The 20,971-nt window shown below is 38.0% G+C and overlaps 1 protein-coding gene across 2 annotated transcripts in view; it reads right to left on the bottom strand.

The window, feature by feature from the left end:
- LOC150079033 (twitchin-like) overlaps window positions 1-20,971 on the bottom strand; it is a 2,795,346-nt gene that overhangs the window by 580,573 nt on the left and 2,193,802 nt on the right. For both annotated transcript variants that reach the window (XM_090382361.1, XM_090382360.1), the window contains one exon: window positions 5,056-5,334. In XM_090382361.1, the coding sequence (XP_090238487.1) occupies window positions 5,056-5,334 (279 nt within the window). The remainder of the gene's footprint in view (window positions 1-5,055; window positions 5,335-20,971) is intronic.

The following is a 20,971-nucleotide window of genomic DNA, read 5'->3' as shown; positions in this document are numbered from 1 at the left end:
GAATGTTTGACATGCAAATCCACAAATGCATTCTATTATACTATTCTATGTGGCATCGCACAGACTGACTGATGACATCAGCTGTGTTGCTCATGTGCACCCAACCAGACCAGACCAGTTTAGTCCTGCGTACTACCCGTACTACAAAGTACACAATGCACCATGACAGCTCCGTTCACTTGAGTTTAATCACAAGCAGGAATAGAAAGTTTATGTTATTGCTTGTTATTATTCTTGTAAAATCAATGGAAGTAAATATAATAATGTCTATTCTAATAATATAACATTCTTTCATTATTAAATATTAGTCATTGATAAAAATATTTAAAATGTTTCATTTGATTTTTAGACCAAAATGAATGTTGCAAATAAGTCGGAGGTTTGGGATAATTTCAAAAAGGTTGGAAAAGAAATATTTTAATAAATATAGAGCTGCAAAGGATCATCTACGAGCAATCTCCATAATCATCTGAAGGCAGTTCATAAAATAATAATCAACAAGAAAACAGAAACGACTGATAAGCAAGAAACACCTGGACACTCCTCCTCCTATCCACAAAAACAAGCCAGTATTTTTTAATTTCGTAAAAAGGAGCAGTTTAGCAAAACTTGCTGCAATGGATGGATTGTCCATTAATAGCATTACAACAAGCTCGTTCATACGAGAGTCTTTGCAACACGGGGATATTCATTACCAAAAAACAACACTTGAGTAATGGATCTCATTCATACATTTTATGACAATACGAAACTATAAATGAATTGGATTGTATTAAGAAGAATGGGAAAAAATTTTCTATAATTTTAAATGAGTGGACTAGCCAAATAAATCGCAGATATTTGAATATCAATGTACACCATTTTGCGGAAGATTTTAATTTGGGCTAGTTTCTGCGATGCTAAGAAAACATTAGAATTAGTTTCTGAGAGGCTACAAATTTTTAACTTGGATATAGCAACTGACATAGTTGAAGCGACAAATGATGGTGTCACTGTTATGAAAAAAATTGGCCAATTATCACCTATAATTAATCAACTATGCTATTCACATGCCATACACTTAGTAGTTACTGATGTGTTATATAAAAATAAAGAAATTGATGAAACCGATGTATATGTTACAAGTGAGGAATTGGAAGATGACGTAGAGTGTGAAGATGACTATAGCGAGGGTTTTTTAAATTCTCTTGATCTAGATAACGACTGTGGATTCCCTATGTTGTCTGACAATTACAAACAATCAATTTCCCAAATTAGAAAAATTTGCAAATTTTTAGAAAATCTCCCATAAGAGATAGCATCCTTCAGAATTATGTAAAACAATATAAAGGAAAGGAATTAAGTCTGATTCTTAACTGCCGAATGAGATGGAATGGTTTAGAGGCCATGATTGAAAGATTTATAACATTAAAATAATGTGTTGTTTTAGCTTTGAATAATATTGGTGCTTCTCATAATGTGGAATGAAGCTCAGTATCCTAAAATCATGGAGCTTCTTAAAGTGTTGGGACCAGTATGTCTAACAGCTGAGACCTTAGGGTGGCGAGATGCCAATTTATTAACAAGTGAAGGCATATTTGAATTTTTGTTAAATGAACTAAAAAAAATTGAAGACTGAAATTAGTTCCAAATTATTAAATGCTTTAGAAGTATGAATTCAAGAAAGAAGACAAGTTGGATTGGTACCCCCCTTTTGCTATATTTGCAAAATCCACAAAAACATTTCAAGGAAATCTAGTGTATTTCCACTAGTTTCAAAACTCGATATTATTAAGTTACAGGAAAAAATATTGTCTAGAATATATCCAAATTCTTGTATGGAAACAGATTCTGATGAATATATCAGAGACGGAGAAACTATTAATCAGGGCAATGCTCTAAAAGAAGCCAAGAAAAAATCAATTCATAGGTTTTTCTTGAGGAACCTGAAGAAATAATAGCAAAGCCGAAGACATTAAATGCTGAATTTTCGGTATTTGAGGCAACCAATAAAAGAACAAAGAATTTAGATTTATTATTTGATGCCCTGAAAACGATAAAACCAAGTTCAGTAGCCAGTGAGAGGGTATTTTCTATTTCAGGCAATTTTGTATCTAGAATAAGAACAAGATCAAGTAATGGTTCAGTAGACATTGTTTTTTGAAATCATATTTCCTGAAGAAAAATAATAAATGAAATAAAAATTTATAATTTAGATTTGTACGGATTTTAGTTTTTTTTTATTTGGTTTTATATGGAGTATATTTTATTTTAATTTTGTAGTTCCATAAATATTAAATAAACTGAAAAATTTTAAAATAAGTATAAATATTTTTTTACTGTTTTAATTATATTTCGTTTTGTTTTTTTGTAAAATTTTGAAAACTGGTTTAACCATTTTCGAATTTCGGTGTTTGTATAAACTGAAATTTAAAAACTACGATTTATACAAAAGTCAGTTTTTGTATAAATCCTAGTAACACACTCAGAGTAGTGGAGAATTAAAAGATCATATGAAATTATCTGAGCAGTGTAGACAAGCTGATAATACAGATCTTGAAGTTTTGTTAATGATATAAAAGAATTTTGTCGGCAGGGAAAAGATTAAGGCATCCTGATTACAGCATACAGGTCTGAAAACCTCATTTTAGGAAGGATGATATGGATTTGTTGGGATGAGTATAGAGAACTTCTGTGCAATGAAATTAGTAAAGTTGAACAAAAGGGTATTAACAAAGAAAGCTTCAGTTCCGCAAATTGCAGCATTGGCAACTAGGTACCTGCAAACAGATTTTATTGAGATGTTTTTTTTTTTTTTTTTTTTTGATTTGGTAGTTGTTGGCGCATCGGCTTCTATGGCCATATTGCACCTCCCAAGGTTTTTGCAGTACTTTGATCCAAGCCCGAGGCGGGAATCGAACCCGCGACCTTGGGTTGCCGGGCAGGTACTTTACCCACTCGGCTAGCCCGGTCGGCTATTGAGATGTAAGGCTGTGAATGGTTTCTGTATGCTAAATGTTGATGGCATCTTTCACTTTGATCAGATAACAGGCTTGAGGCAGGATAAATTTAAATTGAGGAAGGATGGTTGCAGAGTAGATGTGTGAAAATTTGCTTTGGACAGTGAGTAGTTGATTGTTGGAATAAACTTCCATCTGGTGTTGTGGAAGCAATAGTAATAGTAATTGTGGCATGTGATGCAAGAAAGGAAGCGTATGAGCTTATGTAGCATCAACCAAAAAAAAAAAAAAAAATTCACACAACCATTCCCTCTAAATGTTTGTCCAGTTCCTCCTTAAATTTATTTAACCTATCAACTTCCACAGCATGATATACCTTCATCAATATCATTGTTAAATATATAAAACAACAGTGGACCCAACACCGAACCCTGTGGGACTCCACTAATAACATTAGTCCACGAAGAGCATTAGTCCACTAATAACATTAGCCCACTGATTACCACATTCTGTGTTCTCCCACTCAACCATCCTTTTATCCATTGTAGCAACTTACCCTTAATACCATTCTGCTCCAATTTGTACAGTAGTCTTCCATGCACAACAGTGTCAAAAGCTTTCCTGAAATCCAAGTATATGATATCAAAATTATTTTTTGCATCCAGTTCCTTTGTAACCACATCATAATATCCAATCAAATTTGTCAGACAAGACTTTCCCTTAACAAACCCATGCTGTGTCTGAATTATTGCTGCAGTCTTGTCTAGATAATCCTGCAATGCATCTTTAACCAGTGACTCCATTATTTTACCCAGAACAGAAGTTAAACTAACTGGTCTGTAATTACTCATGTCACCCTTCGATCCCACTTTGTGAATTGGGGATACATCTGTACATCTTCAGTCCGTGGGGATCTCCCCTGAGTCCAAGGATGCTCTCATAATTAAGGCTAAGGGTTTGCTTAGTTCCTTTGCCGCCTCCTTTAATATAACTGGATAGATCACATCCACCCCAGGTGCTTTTCTTATGTTTAACTTCAACAATTGCTCCTCCATTTTGCTCTCAGTTATTACAAAATCATTAAGCACCCTGCTACAATTTGATAACCTTCTGGCATTTTCAATCCTTAATAACTCCTCATGTGTGAATAGATGCAAAATACTCATTCAGTTTGCTTGCTATCTGAGCAGGATCATCAACAGTCGAACCATTGATATCAAGTGGACCAATTTGATTCATCCCCTTCCTTTTAGAGTTTATATAAGTAAAGAAATCCTTGCTGTTTTTCTTAGCATCCTTTAATATAACTGGATTTCTCGTAATCTGCCTTCGCCTGCCTAACCTCCTTTGTAACTTGATTACAGACTAGCTTATATCTGCCATAGGCTTCTGTGTCGCCTGATAATTTATATGCATCCCATGCATTTTTCTAGACAAATTTGTATTCCTTTTGTTTTCACTGACATTGTATAAATTTGTCTTCTTGCATCATTTGCCACTAATAATACCCCATAACTGAACTTAAAACATCAAGAGATAATTGATCAAAAGTTAAGATAATCATGCAGTGCTTTATGTAGCTAGTATTATACCCCCATTATCTGACAAACTATAAATATGAAGTGAAAATGATGAAGAATAGGGAACAAGCAGTAAGGATCAAAATGGACCCTAATAGAATTTAGGCTATAACAAAACTAAAACAATTTTTCTATAGCATATTATGCTTATTATAACATATTTTATACTGTTCTAGCAGAAATCTATCGCTCTTGGAATAAGAAAAATATTTATTAAGGAAAATGTGTGTGTGTGTGTGTGTGTGTGTGTGTGTGTGTGTGTGTGTGTGTGTGTGTGTGTGTGTGTGTGTGTGTGTGTGTGTGTGTGTGTGTGTACGCACACGTGCACTGGTATGTACTTGTATCTAAAATTACTTCAATATTGGTACATACAACATTTCACTATAGTCTTATTTACAGTAATTTCTTCTTATTTTTAATTATTTAGACATCATCAATTAATTTATTGTATTATAATATAGTTTATATTTGTTACTGTCTTGGTGGAATTGTTTACCTATAGGAATAATAAAATGTGAAAAAAAATATTCACAAACCTGTAATGTGCATGGGAAAGGTGGCACTATCACTACCACTGTCATTTTTTACTACCAGTTTATACTTCCCTTCATCATTTTTCAATGCTTCTCTAAGAAATATAATTATATAATCATCAAAAACAGTATATTTTAGATGGTTATCTTCTTTCACTTCTAGTCCATCCTTGAATAGCATTACATCAAATGGACCAGTTCCAGAAAAGAATATTTTCACTTTTCCATTGTCATGTTCAGGAAAAATAACTTCATTTGGACAGCGTTCAATTTTAGGAGGTGCTGGAAAACATAAAATAAAGAAAAATGAACAAACGTATGTCAATAATGAGTTACAAAACCTCTTAATATAAATATGATAAGGTGTATTATTTTTATCTATAATCTTAGAAGGAAAGTAGTGATCTATACCTATGCATCAGTTACTTCCCCTAACAAAGGAAATATGCCTTCTTATTCCATATTTAGCTTCTGTGATACTGAACTGAATTCATCTCCTAGGAAGTACCTGCCTGGAGTAGACAGATTAATGCAGTAAACTACATGATTCTTTGTGAAACATTAACAGCTCACATGGTTTGAACTAATTTCACTCATCTGAAAGTTGTAAATTTTGGCACCAAATTTGGGCTATTATTCAGTGTCAACAATAAGCAAAATTGTTAAATATTATCTTTTATGTAATTTTGTATATTTTTGTATACATTAAAAATATCTTCCTCCTAGTGATATTTATTCGAGTCAATGGGAGAAGAGGATGGAGAAATTACGTTGCTTATTAGAGCCATAACTGCCTCTATAACATTCACCACCCTTGTGCGTGTGTTTCCCTAATACATGACCAAACTGGGCATCATTTGATGTTCCATTCTAATATTAGCTGATGAAGGAACCCGATATAGTTTGTATACTTGTAAATAGTTTAGTATTTTGTAAATATTTTAAATATTTGCATAGTTTCTAAATAGTTTAGTATTTTGTAAATATTTTAGTCGTGTTCTTTCGGATGCAACAATATTCCTCATGTATTGGAACCATTCCTCATGTCATGGAACCCGAAGCAAAAGGCCTTTTCCTAAGTGACCTATGTAAATGCAGGTAAATAATTATATATTGGGCTAAAATCTATAATTCGGGGGTGACTGGAATGATTGTACAGAATGGAGTGATTGTACAGTCAAGATTTGTGACTGGGTGATTATTGTGAATGTGTTTTGTTTCTGATTGTTTTGTGTCTTACCTTAGGGGTATGCTTAGCTTAGGTAGGGTGTTTATCCCCCCATCTCGCTGTTTTAAAATTGGACTGTAGCACTGCTTACCCCCCACTGGCACCTGCCAATCATTGGCTTCTTCCTGACTTTTAAGTCGAAGTATGGTACCCAAGATCTGAATTTTTACCTACACAGTGATATTTATTTGACCTTGAGAATGCTGTGTGGTGAGGGTTAGCCTATGGGAGAAGAGCGATGCAGGTCACATAGTACAAGGGAGCAGGGCAATTATATCACTACAAATGCACAGGTAAATAATTACATAGGTCATTTCACGATTAATATCAATTAGTGCATTTCGGCAGGTTACTTGCCGCAGCCATATGGCAGGCTTAGTAGATCGGCAGCTTAAATCCCAAAACCCGGATAAATGGTGAGGGTTGACGTCAGGAAGGGCATCCAGTCGTAAAAACTATGCCAAAACCAATAGATGTGTCCCGGTTAAGAAGTTAATCCAACTAGAGGAGAAGAAGAGGATGTAAAGTGTGAATTGGGAACATTAAATGCCGACCCCATATAATGTGGAAAAAAGGCGAAGACAAAGAAGAAGTGCATTTCGGCAGGTGTGTCTTTTGGGTAGAAAAGATCTGACTTATTCTGTCATACCTCTACACTTTACATAAAAAAGGGTGGGCGGGGACTGGCGAGCAAAGTGAGCAGAGTTGAAGCCCCCTAGTATATAATTAATATTATTTTTATTGCACCTTAATTGTTCAGGGTATAACTTGAGTTAGTACTGCATTGTGGTATTGAGAGTAGTGCTAGAGTTTTAATTTAATTTTTTAACTAAAATTATGCCTCAGACTATTGCAGGAAAGCATATAGCTTGGAGAAATTATGTGAGATGCCTTGGAGGATGGATTGCCAAAGATAGTTCTTCTAAAATAAAGGCATTGTTTATATGTGTAGTATTACATATCATCTGACTGTGCAATCATCCTTGTAGGGTGTACAGGGTTGGCTACAGCTAAGTAGAATACAAATACAGCCACAGGACTGGATATGGTCTGATATTAAGAAATTAAGTGAAAATAATTTAGAGTTTTAATGGATGAATTTTAATGCATGAGGCAAAGAATTAATGGTCTCAAAGGAATTAAGTTAGAAGGAACTCAGCCTACCTCCAACCCAAGGCTAGAGCCTGCACCCATGCATCTGGCTGCAGAGTGATATTATCAGGTGCAGAATGCACTAAATTACACAGAAGTAGTTATTCTTGTGGCACTATTTTGATGCAAATCAGAATTACATTATGCAAGGAATCACTGCTCCTGCAAAATATATTTTGCAGGAGCAGTGAAGGCCAAATGAATATTCTCCAGGAGAAATTGAAAACTATATCCACTAATCTGTCATTCGTTGTTGTGACAACTTATCCAGGATAATGGAGTGTGTCATAGCAGCCAAAGGGGAAATCATCATGCTATTGAAATGGGCGGCAGAGATGTCAGTGTGAAATCAAAATGTGTCTAGGTAGTTTTTTTTTTTGGAGAGCAGTGTATGTGGTTTACAATGTTCTCCTGAAGAACAGTAAACAGTTTAGCTACTGATGAAGGATATTGGCTTTGCTTTCGAACATTCCAAGTCATCTTTCATGGAATTCAAATTGAGATGCTGTGCAGCCATTCTAACAAAGTTAGAATGGTCAATATAGCTTCCTGCAAGTTAACCAATCTTTTACATCACAACAGGCAAAGGCAGTTTATGAGAAAGCACTAGCAAACAGAGCAAAGAGGGGGGATACAGAATTCTTCACATATATAAATGCCAAGAAGAGCAGGACAAACCAGATCGGACCTTTACGTAAGGGAAAGGGGATAGTAATAAATACACCAGCTGCCATTGCAGATGAACTCAACAGTTATTTTGCATCGATATTTACAAATGAAAAGCCTTTTGTGGCAATGGGAAATTGTGGGAGCGAAGTTAAAAAATATGTAATTAATGATATTGAAATTTTGCAAGATTATTTAATGAAAAAACTTTCGAGCCTACAGACCAGTAAGGCTCCTGGAGTTGATGGAATATACCCTATAATCTTAAGAGAGGTGGCAAGCGAGTGCATTGAACCATTGGTGCTAATTATGCGAGCATCACTAGACTCTGGGGAGATTCCCTTGGATTGGAAAAGTGCAAATGTATCTCCCATACATAAGGGTGGCTCTAAAAGTGAAGTTGGAAATTATCGACCTGTCAGTCTGACTTCAGTAGTAGGGAAAATCATGGAGGCAATGATCAAGGGTGGAATTCAGGATCATTTGGATCGAATTGAAATTCTCAAGGATACTCAGCATGGTTTTGTAAAGGGAAAATCATGTTTAACAAATCTGGTTCGCTATTCCGAAAGGGTCACTCACGAGCTGGATTTAGGGAATAATTTCGACATTGTTTATTTAGATTTCAGCAAAGCTTTTGACTCAGTCCCACATGAGCGGTTGCTTTATAAGCTGGAACAGGTTGGAATCACTGGGAAAATCCTTAGATGGATAGTAGGATGGCTTCAGGAGAGGAGGCAGAGGGTGGTGATAAATGGCTATTCCTCAGATTGGGTTGATGTAAGAAGTGGGGTTCCCCAAGGATCAGTATTAGGACCACTGTTGTTTTTAATTTTCATAAACGACATTGATGAAGGGATAGAGGGCATGATGTCTAAATTTGCAGATGATGTTAAAATTGGTAGAGTAGTTAATGATCACTGTCAAGCTGAGCTTCTTCAGAGAGACCTAGATAGACTTCAAGAATGGTCAGAAAAATGGCAGCTGTGCTTTAATCCAACAAAGTGTAAGGTATTACACCTGGGAAACAGTAATCCCAAAATAACTTATTCACTTGGTGGAGTTCAACTAAACCCAGTACTGGAGGAAAGGGACTTGGGTGTTACGATACGGTCAGACATGAAATTCTCTGAGCATTGTAAACAGGTTGCAAGGAAGTCCCATGGTGTCCTATCGATGATCTATCGAACTTTTGCAAGTAGAGATAGGGACGTGATAATCCCATTATATAAGGCTTATGTTAGACCACACTTGGAATACTGTGTTCAAGTATGGAAACCGCACCTAAAGAAAGACATCGAGCTTCTTGAAAGGGTGCAAAGAAGGGTAACTCGCCTGGTGAGATCAGCAAAAGGGCGTCCTTATGAAGAAAGACTTCGAATATGTGGGTTGCAGAGTTTGGAAACTAGACACCTTAGAGGAGATTTGATTGAGGTGTTTAAGGCTCTGAGAGGCATCAGAAAAATGAATGAGGACAAAATTTTCAAGATTATAAATGATGCTAGAACTAGGGGACACAAATTCAAGTTACGGGGGGGGAAATGTTTAGATTCCATTGCAGGAAGTTTTATTTTAGCCAGTGAGTTATAAATTACTGGAATAAGTTGCCTTCATGGGTGGAAGAGGCCGACAGTTTGGGGAAATTCAAAGGTCATCTCGATAGTACTTTCGGGTAAGGGAAGCGCATAGGATGATAGGTTTAATTTCCTTTTTATTTATTTTTTATTTTTATATATATTTTTTATTTATTAATTATTATTATTTAGTTATTTATTTTAATTAATTAATTAATTTATTTATTTTTTGTTTTTATTATTGTTTTGTTCGGATTTTTTTTTTTTTTTTTTTTTTTTGGCTGGTGCAGCATAAGCCATAGGCTTCCATGCACCATGCGGCCGTTACTAATACTAATACTAAGTCGTATATCATAGAGCATCATCCAATAGAAACAAACATTAGCATTAGCATTAGTAGAGGCATATGATGCAAGAAAGCAAGCTTATTCAGCATTAGCCAAAAAAAAAAAAAAAAAAAACACAACCACTACTCCCATTTCACCCCTCCGTTCGTTCGAAATACCTGTCCAGCTGAGCCTTAAATTTGTTTAGGCTATCAACTTCAACAACAAGTGATGGAAGTCTATTCCACAAACCAACTGCCCGCTGGCTAAAGGCAAATTTCCGCACATCTATCCGACATCCGTCCTTCATCAATTTGAATTTATGCCCTCTCAGGTGATTATTCTGAGCAAGAGGAAGAATCCCATCGGCATTGAGCATGCTCAAGCCATTCAAAGCCTTATACACCTCTATCAGATCACCTTGCCAATGCCTAGTCTCCAGATTCTGTAATTTGCAAAACTTAAGCCTTTCTTCGTAAGAGCAACCCTTTCTTCCATTCACTAATCTTGTTGCCCTTCTCTGTACTCATTCCAGCAGCTCTACATCCTTCTTGAAATGAGGCCTCCAGACCTGTATACAGTACTCAAGGTGTGGCCTGACCAATGCCTTATACAAGGGAATAATCACATCCCTATCCCTGCTAGAAAAATTCCTGTATATCATTGACAAGACACCATGAGCTACACTTGCAGCTCGTCTGCACTGCTCAGAGAACTTCATATCTGCCTGCACAATTACCCCTAGGTCCTTTTCATTCTCTACCACTGTCAGCGTAGTACCACAGAGTTGATACGTTGATCTGGGGTTACTGTTTCCCATATGTAGTACTTTACATTTGTCAATGTTAAACTTCATTTGCCACCTCTTAGCCCATCTGCTCAACCTTTCCAGATCGTTTTGCAGCAGCACAGCATCAGTAGTGTCCTTAACAACCCTGCCAACCTTTGTATCATCTGCAAACTTGGACATTAAGCTTGATATACCATCATCAATATCATTTATAAATACAGAAAACAACAATGGACCCAACACTGAACCCTGAGGAACTCCACTAATAACATTAGTCCACGTTGAGCAGTGTCCATTGATTACCACTCTCTGTCTTCTGCCACTCAACCATCCCTTTATCCATAGCAGCAATTTGCCTCCAATGCCACACTGCTCCAATTTGTGCAGCAGTCTTCCATGCGCAACAGTATCAAAAGCCTTTCTAAGATCCAAATATATAATATCAAAGTTATTCCCTGCATCCAGTTCTTTTGTGACTACATCATAGTATCCAATCAAATTGGTCAGACAAGACCTGCCCTTAACAAAACCATGCTGTGTCTGAGCTATAACTGAATTCTTGTCTAGATGATCCTGCAGTGCTTCTTTAACCAGTGCTTCCATTAATTTTCCTGGAACCGAAGTTAAACTAACAGGTCTATAATTACTTGTGTCAGCCTTTGATCCTCCTTTGTGAATTGGGGTTACATTTGCACATCTCCAGTCTATGGGTACCTCCCCTGAGTCCAAGGAAGCTCTCATAATTATGGCTAGGGGTTTGCTTACTTCCTTTGCTGCCTCCTTTAATATAACTGGATAGATCCCGTCCACCCCAGGTACCTTTTTTATGTTTATTCTCAACAATTTCTCCTCCACTTTCCTCTCAGTTATTAGAAAATCATCTAGCTCACTGCCAATGTTTACTTCACCTACGACATTCCCCTTCCTGAATAACTCCTCATGTGTGAATGTAGATGCAAAATACTTGTTTAGATTGTTAGCCACCTGAGCAGGATCCTCAACTGTTGAACCATCAACATCCAGTGGACCAATCTGATTCATCCCTTTCCTTCTTGAGTTTAAATAGGTAAAGAACTCTTTTCTGTTTTTCTTTGCATCCTTTGCCAAGGATTTCTCATAATCTGACTTTGCCTGCCTAATCTCCTTTGTGACTTGGTTACAGACCAACTTATATCTATCATAGGCTTCCATGTCACCCATTAATTTGTATGTATCCCATGCATTTTTCTTCTCTGCCATATGTCTCATTAGTTCATCTGACAACCATTTAGGCCTGAACCTTGAACAATATTTCTTGGTTGGTATGTAAAGCCTGGTAGCTTCCAAGATTAGTTCCTTGAATGCTTCCCATTTTGAATTTGCTGTTGGTAACATCATCAGTTGGTCCCACTGTATAGAATTTAAATACTGTCTCAGACCATTATAGTCGCCTTTACGAAAGCAGAAACCCTTCCATTTACCTCTGATGGTAGTTACCTCCTTGAGTAAATCCCACTTCAGCACACTGTGATCACTGCCACCTAGTGGTTCCTTTATCTGCAGATTCTTAATGCATGAAGAATCACTACTGATAATCAGATCAAGAGTATTACTCCCTCTAATTGCCTCCCAAACATGCTGATGTAGAAAACAATCATCCAATAAATCCACAAAAGCCTTGCTAGTGTGTGAGTGACCAACCCACAAATTCCAGTCAATATCTGGGAAATTAAAATCCCCCATTATAAGACTCTCTGATTTACTGGCCCATTCTATTTCCCTGTACAATATCTTATTATACTCATCAGAGTCATTAGGCCTATAGCACACTCCTACTCTCAATTTTGATTTACCTATGCTTATGTCACACCAAACTGACTCGACACTGCCCTGTCCATCGATGTCAACTGGTTTCACTTCCTTGGATTTTATGTGTTTTTTAACTAATAGCATAACCCCTCCCCCCCTTCCTATCCTGTCTGTCCTTTCTGTAGACATTGTACTCCCCAAATTCCAGTTCTGCATTCCTTATATCTGTGTGACACCACGTCTCTGATATCCCAACAATATCTGCCTTTGATGTTTTGAGAAATACCTCAAATTCATCAAATTTATTCACTAAACTCCTAGCATTGGTGTACACGCAAGTATACATGCACCTGTTTCTATTCTTAGCTACCCTAACACAACCCATGTGTTTACTTGTACCGCAATGACTTCCAGCAGTCTCTGAAATATCCTGCAACTTGTTTTTCAGGCTTCTGCTCATTCCAATAGAAGCAGTGGAAGAATCTCTTTCACCTCTGCCAGTGGCTACTGTTACTCTTTTAATCTTTGTCTCCCCCCAAGCTAGCAGTTTTCTGACCCACCTAACACTGCCTCGATAGCATCAGCAAATATTCTTGCACCCTTTCTATTTAAGTGTATCCCATCCCTGTAGAAGCAATCCCTCCTGTTAACAAGTACAGTCCAGGCTGAAAAAAATTCTACCCCTTGAGCCTTGCACAATCTTTCCAGGGCCGAATTGATCGACAAGGCTCTCATCATATACTCCCTCCTATCGTGTCTGGGCAGAATTGAAGACACTTTCAAATTCAACCCTACTTCACGGCTTTTTTCCAACAGTGACCTGTACTTGTTAAGTAATTCCGCTGGTCTCCTACTCTTAATATCATTAGTGCCAACGTGTACAACTATATCACCTTTTGTGCCCTTAAAAGATGATATCCGCTCTACAACGTCATCAACCTTTGCTCCTGGCAGACATACCCTGGTCCTGTTCCACCTATCCTTTTTACAAAGCATGTTCCCCGTTTCCCTGACAATATAGCACCAACAACTACCAGTTCCTGTGGGACTAGCGCATTCTGCCTTGGGGGCTGCCTCTGCATTGCAAGATGACCAAGTGCAAGCTCTGGCGTTGATGTGGGCAGCTGAGAGCTTGATGGGCCCTTCAATTTATTTCCTTCGAGGGCATCCACCCTGTCCTTCAAGGTGTCATATAGGCCCATAACAACGCTGAGTTGTCGCCTAATTTCCTTGCACTCCTTGCATCGTGCACACACAAAGACAGCCCCCATGGCAGTATCATGTCCCGTACCCGATTGCTCCGCAAACATCAAGCAAACAGTGCATCTTAAAAGGCTGTGATTCAGAGGGCAACTGCCTCCCTCAATTCTCCCCTGAGCCACAGCACTCCCATTAGCTTGAGCCTTTTGCTTTGCTGCTCTGGTCTGAGTCATGATTTCGATTTAATGTCAATAAAATTACAATTTCAGAACAAAATTAAAACTTTAAACTTGTATCCTAACACAGTTATAACGCTATATTTATTTTTCAGTATCGAGTGTTATCTACGAGTTCCTTTTATATAACTTTCGTATCAAGTTATGTATTAATTATTTGTTACGTTTGTACTCTAAGTCGTTATATATATATATAGTTAAAAGTACAATTTAATTGACAATGAAGTTTAACAAGATTAATAGATTTTCTGATTAATTGACAATATTATATTATGCACTATACTATACAAAGCTAATGCTATCGAATTCCGGATATGCTGTATCGTGTTACAATGGCGGTAATTACGAACGGTACTTCTACGGACTCTTAAGTATTGATTAACTTCCAAATCTCGCTGTCTCAATTTAGAATAAACTAAGGATCCTGACTAGGTCTATAGCTACTTATAGATAATAATTTGATATAACAATTGGTTAATAAATCGGCTAAATACGGTTAAAAACCTCTCGTTCAACGGAGCTGCAATTTGTAACATGTGGATTTGATACCATTACCGATACTAAGTAATACCCACAAAATCTCTATCAAGTTAAACTTTAAACTAAGTATCGTAACTAGGAATATAAAACTACTCTAGAAAATAAGTAAATATGCCAATTTAAGCTAATAAAACAGAAAATAAATCAGAAAAAACTTCTCTTCTCCAGGAGCTGCAAAATAGCTGCGGCCGCACAGGCTACTCTCGAACCCAAACATGTACTAGTACTGACCAGGTACATGGACATATGTGGTCTATACTAAAGAATTGTTATTTTGTAGGAAGCACTGAATTCTCAAAAATGTTAAAGTAGGTATTGGCATTCATGGTCCTCTGCACAACCCTCAAAGATCATAGGATGTGCCATAAAAAATAACTCTACATTAGCATTAGTTGAGGTATATGATGCAAGAAGGTAAGCTTATAGGAGGATTGGCCAAAAAAAACCCCCTCCCATTTCATTTGTCCGGTCACTCTAAATGTTTGTCTAGTTCAGCCTTAAATTTATTTAAGCTATCAACTTCCACAACAACAGATGCAGTCTGTTCCAGCAATCAACTAACCGCTGGCTAATGGCAAACTTCTGCACATCTATTCTACAAATGTCTTTCCTCAATTTGAATCTATGCCCCTCAGGTTCTTAATCTGAGCAAGCAGAAGTATCCCAACAGCATTAAGCCTGCTCAAACCATTCAAGGCCTTATAGACCTCAATCACATCACCTTGCAAGTTGCCTAGTCTCCAGCTGTTGCAATTTTCAGAACTTAAGCCTCTCTTGGTAAGAGAATCCCTTCATTTCCCTCACCAATCTTGTTGCCATTCTCTGTACACACTCAAGCAAATCTACATCCTTCCTAAAATGAGGCCTCCAGACCTGCACACAGTACTCAAGGTGTGGCCTGACCATTGCCTTATACAAAGGAATAATCACCTCATTGTCTCTGCTAACAAAATTCCTATATATATACCTGCTCTGGCAGCCTGTGTGCACAATTACTCCCATGTATTTTTCATTCTCCACCTCCATGAGTGTAGTACCACACAGTTGGTACATTTCTTGGATTATTGCTACCCATATGCAGTACTTAACCATTTACCAATGTTAAACTTCAGTTGCCACTTCTCAGCCGATCTGCCTAACTTTTCTAGATCCTGCTGCAGTAGCATACTGTCTTTACTGTCATTAACAACTATGCCAACCTTTGTATCATCTGCAACCTGGACATTAAGCCTGATATACCTTCATCGATATCATTGAGAAATACACAAAAAACCAGGGGGACTCCACTAATAATATTAGTCCATGTAGAGCAGTGTCCATTTATTACCACTCTCTGCTATCTCCTACTCAACCATCCCTTTATCCAATGCAGCAACTTGCCCTCAATGCCACACCACTCCAATTTGTACAGCAGTCTTCCATGTGCAACAGTATCAGTAGCTTTATTGAAATCCAGTATATGATATTAAAATTATTTCTTGCATCCAGTTTCTTTGTGACCACATCATGGTATCCAATCAAATTGGTCAGACAAGACTTCCCCTTAACAAACCCATTCTGTGTCTAAACTACTGCAGCAGTCTGTCTAGGTGATTGTATACACCTCTTTAACAAGTGTCGTATTATTTTTCCCGGAACAGAAGTTAAACTAATAGGTCTCTATAATTATTTCTGTCACCCTTTGAACCCCCTTTGTGAATTGGGCATACATTTGCACATCTCCATTCCATGGGGACCACCCCCTGAATCTAAGGATGATCTCACTATTATGGTTAAGGGATTTGCTAACTTACCTTGCTGCCTCCTTCAATATAACTGGATAGATTCCATCCACCCAAGTGTTAATTTCAAACTCTAACAATTTCTCCTCCACTTTGCTCTCAGTCATTACAAAAACACTTAGCTCCCTGTTAGAGTTTGGTAAATGTCTGGCATTCCCTCCTTGAATAACTCCTCATGTGTGAATGTAGATGCAATTTACTTATTCAGTTTATCAGATACTTGAGCAGGGTCATCAACAGTCGAAACATCTATGTTAAGTGACCAATCTGATTCATCCCTTCCTAATAGAGTTTACATAAGTAAAGTACTCTTTGCATCCTTTGCCAAAGATTTCTCGTAATCTACTTTTGCCTACCTAACCTCCTTTGTGACTTGATTACAGACTAGCTTATATCTGCTGTAGTCTTCTGTGTCATCTGATAATATATTTGCATTCCATGCATTTTTCTTCTCCGCCACGAGCCTCATTGATTCATCTGACATCCATTTAAGCCTGAACCTTAAACAGTATTTCTTAGTTGGAATGAAAAGCCTAGTAGCATCCAAGATTAAGTAAGTCCCTGAAGGCTTCCCATTTAGAATTCACCGTTGATAACATCATCAGCTGATCCCACTGTAGTCACCTTCACGAAAGCAAAAACCTTTCCCTTTACCCTTGATGGTAGTTACATCTTTAAGCAAATTCCACATCACTGTTCCAGGGACTCATATCTGGTGAGTATGGGCTTGGCAAACCCAGGGTCCTGAGCTGGATATCATCATTTTTCTCTTCTTGGTGAGTCCTTTCTAACATGCCTCCGTAGCCGAGTGGTCAGGAGCGGGAGTTGATTTTGATTGATTGATTTGGTAGTTGTTGGCGCATCGGCTTCTGTGGCCATATTGCACCTCCCAAGGTTTTTGCAGTACTTTGATCCAAGCCCGAGGCGGGAATCAAACCCGCGACCTTTGGGTTGCCGGGCAGGTACTTTACCCACTCGGCTAGCCCGGTCGGCTAGGAGCGGGAGTGCAGTAGCACGTGCTCTTTGAGTAGACCGGGGTTCAAGCCCCTGACTGCTGAATATAGTCGACCTGCCAACCCGCACTGGACCAGCGTGGCAGATTATGGTCCACTTCCTACAGCACGAATTGTTGAGGAGGCATCCATCCTGCAGTGGGTTGATAATGGCTGCACTTTACCTTTTTTTTTTTTTTTCTACTTCTGACTCTCTTTCTCTCAGTACCCTGTGAGGTAACTTGGGATTTTTTTTTTTTTTTTTTTTTGGCTGGTGCAGCATAAGCCTCAGGCTTCCTTGCACCACATGGCTAATAATAATAATAACAATAATAATTATGATTTACTGTCACCTAGTGGTTCTTTTACCTGCAAATTCTTAATGCATGAATAACCACTGCTGATAATCAGATCACGAGTATTAATTCTGTGGTTGCTTCTCAAACATGTTGCTGCAGAAAACAATCATCTAATAAATCCACAAAAGACATGCTAGTGGGTAAGTGACCAACCCACAAGTTGCAGTCAATATCTGGAGAGTTAAAATCCCCCATTACAAGACATTCTGATTCACTGGCCCACTATTTCTCTGCACAATTGTTCATTAGAACTATAACACACTCCTACTCTCATTTTCCCTTTCCCAGTTTTTAAGTCACACCAAACAGACTCAACATTGCACTGTCCACCCATGTCAACTGGATGCACTTCCTTAGATTTTATGTGTTTCTTAACTAACAGCATAAACCCTCCTTCCTTCCTATTCTGTCTATCCTTTCTGTACACATTGTATTCGACAAATTCTAATTCTGCACTCTTTATATCTGTGGGACACCATGTCTCTGATATCTCAATAATAGCCTTTGATGCTTTGATCAGCACTTCAAATTCATCAAATTTATTTACTATACTTCTAGCATTGGTGTTCATGCAAGTATACATGCACGTGTTTTTACTCTTAGTTACCATAACACAGCCCATGTATTTACTTGTTCCATGATGACTCCCAGCAGCTCTTGAAATCCTCAGAAACTTGCTCTTCAGGCTGCTGCTCATTACAATAGAAGCAGTGCAAGAATCACTTTCGCCTCTGCTTGCAGCTATTGTTAATCTTTTAGTCTGTAAATCCCCCCCCCAAGCTAGCAGTTTTCCAACCCACCTAACACTGCCTCGATAGCATCAGTAAATATTCTTGCACCCTTTATATTTAAGTGTATCACATTCCTGTAGAACACTCTCCTGTTAGCAAGCACAGACACATGCTGAAAAAAATTCTACCCCATAAGCCTTGCACAGTCTCTCCCAGGCAGAATTGATTGACAAGGCTCTCATCATATACTCCCTCTTATCGTGTCTGGGATGAATTGCAGACACTTTACTGTCTTTCAAATTTAACCCTAACTTGTGACTTTTTTTCAGTACTGACCTCTACTTGTTAAGTAAATCTGCAGATATCTTACACTTAAGGTCATTAGTGCCAATGTTCCAACAATAGCACCCTCTTTGCCCTTAAAAGATGATATCTGCCCTACAATGTCATCAACTTTCGCCCCTGGCAGATATACCCTTTCCCCGGTCCACCAATCCTTTTTGCACAATATAATCCCCATCTCTCTGACAATAGAATCACCAACAATAACTACTTCCTGTGGGATGAGCACATTCTGTCTTGGAGATTGTTGCTGCATTGCCTGATGCACTGGAAGGAGCTCTGACGTTGAGCTAGGCAGCTGAGTGATTGATGGGCACTTCATATTAATTTCTACAAGGGTGTATACCCTACACCTCAAACTCTCATAGATGCCCATCAGAATGCTGAGTTGGCACCTAATTTCTTCAGAGTCTTTGCACCTAGCACACACACAAAAGCATCCTCCTTGGCTAGATCATGTCCTGTTCTAGACAGGTCTGCAAACATTTCACATTTTGCACATTTTTTTAGACTATATAATTTAATTAACAACAAAATTTAATAAGATTAATAAAATTTACTTATTAATAGATAATACTAAACTAATCTAACAGATTTCTAATATAGTGCTACTTATTTTGCTATTTAGTTTTATGTTAAACCTTACACCATGAAGTTCCGGATTTACGTTACGCTATTCCATATCATATAACAATGATAAGATCTACCAACACTAAGTATTAACTTTCAAAATCGCTATTTAAATTCAAATAAACCAAGGAGATAGGACTATAAAGCTAAATATAGAAAATAATTAAGTATAACAATTAAGTCAATAAAACAACTAAATATATATAAAAACTTAACATCCGCCGGAGCTGCAAAAATCTTGGTCAATGTAAAGGAACAGTACCCATATCCTTACTTCTTGTGAACTTTACTGTGCACTCAAACAAAGTTTGAGTGCACAGTGTGAGTCCACTCTACAGTGCACTCAAACAAAGGTCTGTACTTGTTAACAGGAGAGACTGCTTGTACAGGAATGGCTACACTTAAATAGAAAGGGTGCAAGAATATTTGCTGATGCTATCGAGGCAGTGTTAGGTGGGTTGGAAAACTGCTAGCTTGAGGGGATATGAGAACTAATAGATTAACAGAAGCCACTGGCAGAGGTGAAAGTGATTCTTGCACTGCTTCTATTGGAATGAGCAGCAGCCAGGAAAACAAGATGCAGAGTATTTCAGAGCCTGCTGGGAGTCATTGCGGTACAATTTATTATTGTTATTATTTGGTTTTTAGGAGCATTAGCAACTAAGGCCATATTGCTCTGGAGATATGCGGTGGTCATTCCATGACCTTTCTGCATCCTCCGTATTTGGTAGGCACAGGTTCGAACCCAGGTATAATCAAGAAGCGTATGCTACGCACTGCTGCTCCTGCCCACCTGGTTATGGAGGCACCACGCAGTACAAATAAACACATGGGATTTGATGGGGTAGCTAAGAATAGGAACAGCTGCATGTATACTTGCATGTACACTAATGCTAGGAGTTTGGGAAATAAATTTGATGAATTTGAGGTAGTATTGCTCAGAACATCAAAGGCAGATATTGTTGGGATATCAGAGATGTGGTGTCACACAGATATAAGGAATGCAGAACTGGAATTTGGGAAGTACAATGTGTACAGGAAGGATAGACAAGATATGAAGGGAGGAGGAGGAGGAGTTATACTATTAGTTAAGAAACACATAAAATAAAAGGAAGTGAAGTCATTCGACATCGCTGGACAGGGCAGTGTCGAGTCAGTTTGGTGTGACATAAGCATTGGGAGATCAAAATTGAGAGTAGGAGTGTGTTATAGGCCTAAAGACTCTGATGAGTATAATAAGGAACTCTATAGGGAAATAGAGTGGGCCAGTAAATCAGACAGTCTTATAATGGGGGATTTTAATTTCCCAGATATTGACTGGAATTTGTCGGTTGGTAACTCGCACACAAGCAAGACTTATTGGATGATTGTTTTCTACATCAGAATGTTCGGGTGGCAACTAGAGGGAGTAATACTCTTGATCTGATTATCAGTAGTGATTCTTCACGCATTAAGAATCTTCAGATAAATGAACCACTAGGTGGCAGTGATCACAGTGTGCTGAAGTGGGATTTACTCAAAGAGTTAACTACCATCAGGGGTAAAGGGAAGGGTTTATGCTTTCGTGACTATGGTGGTCTGAGA

The sequence above is a fragment of the Mastigoproctus giganteus genome, chromosome 10 (genome assembly GCF_048544385.1).
Source record: "Mastigoproctus giganteus isolate SK-2022 chromosome 10, ASM4854438v1, whole genome shotgun sequence".
NCBI classification, from domain to species: Eukaryota; Metazoa; Arthropoda; class Arachnida; order Uropygi; family Thelyphonidae; genus Mastigoproctus; species Mastigoproctus giganteus.
Note: the sequence above shows the minus strand (reverse complement) of the source record. Positions and strands in the feature narration are given on the sequence as shown.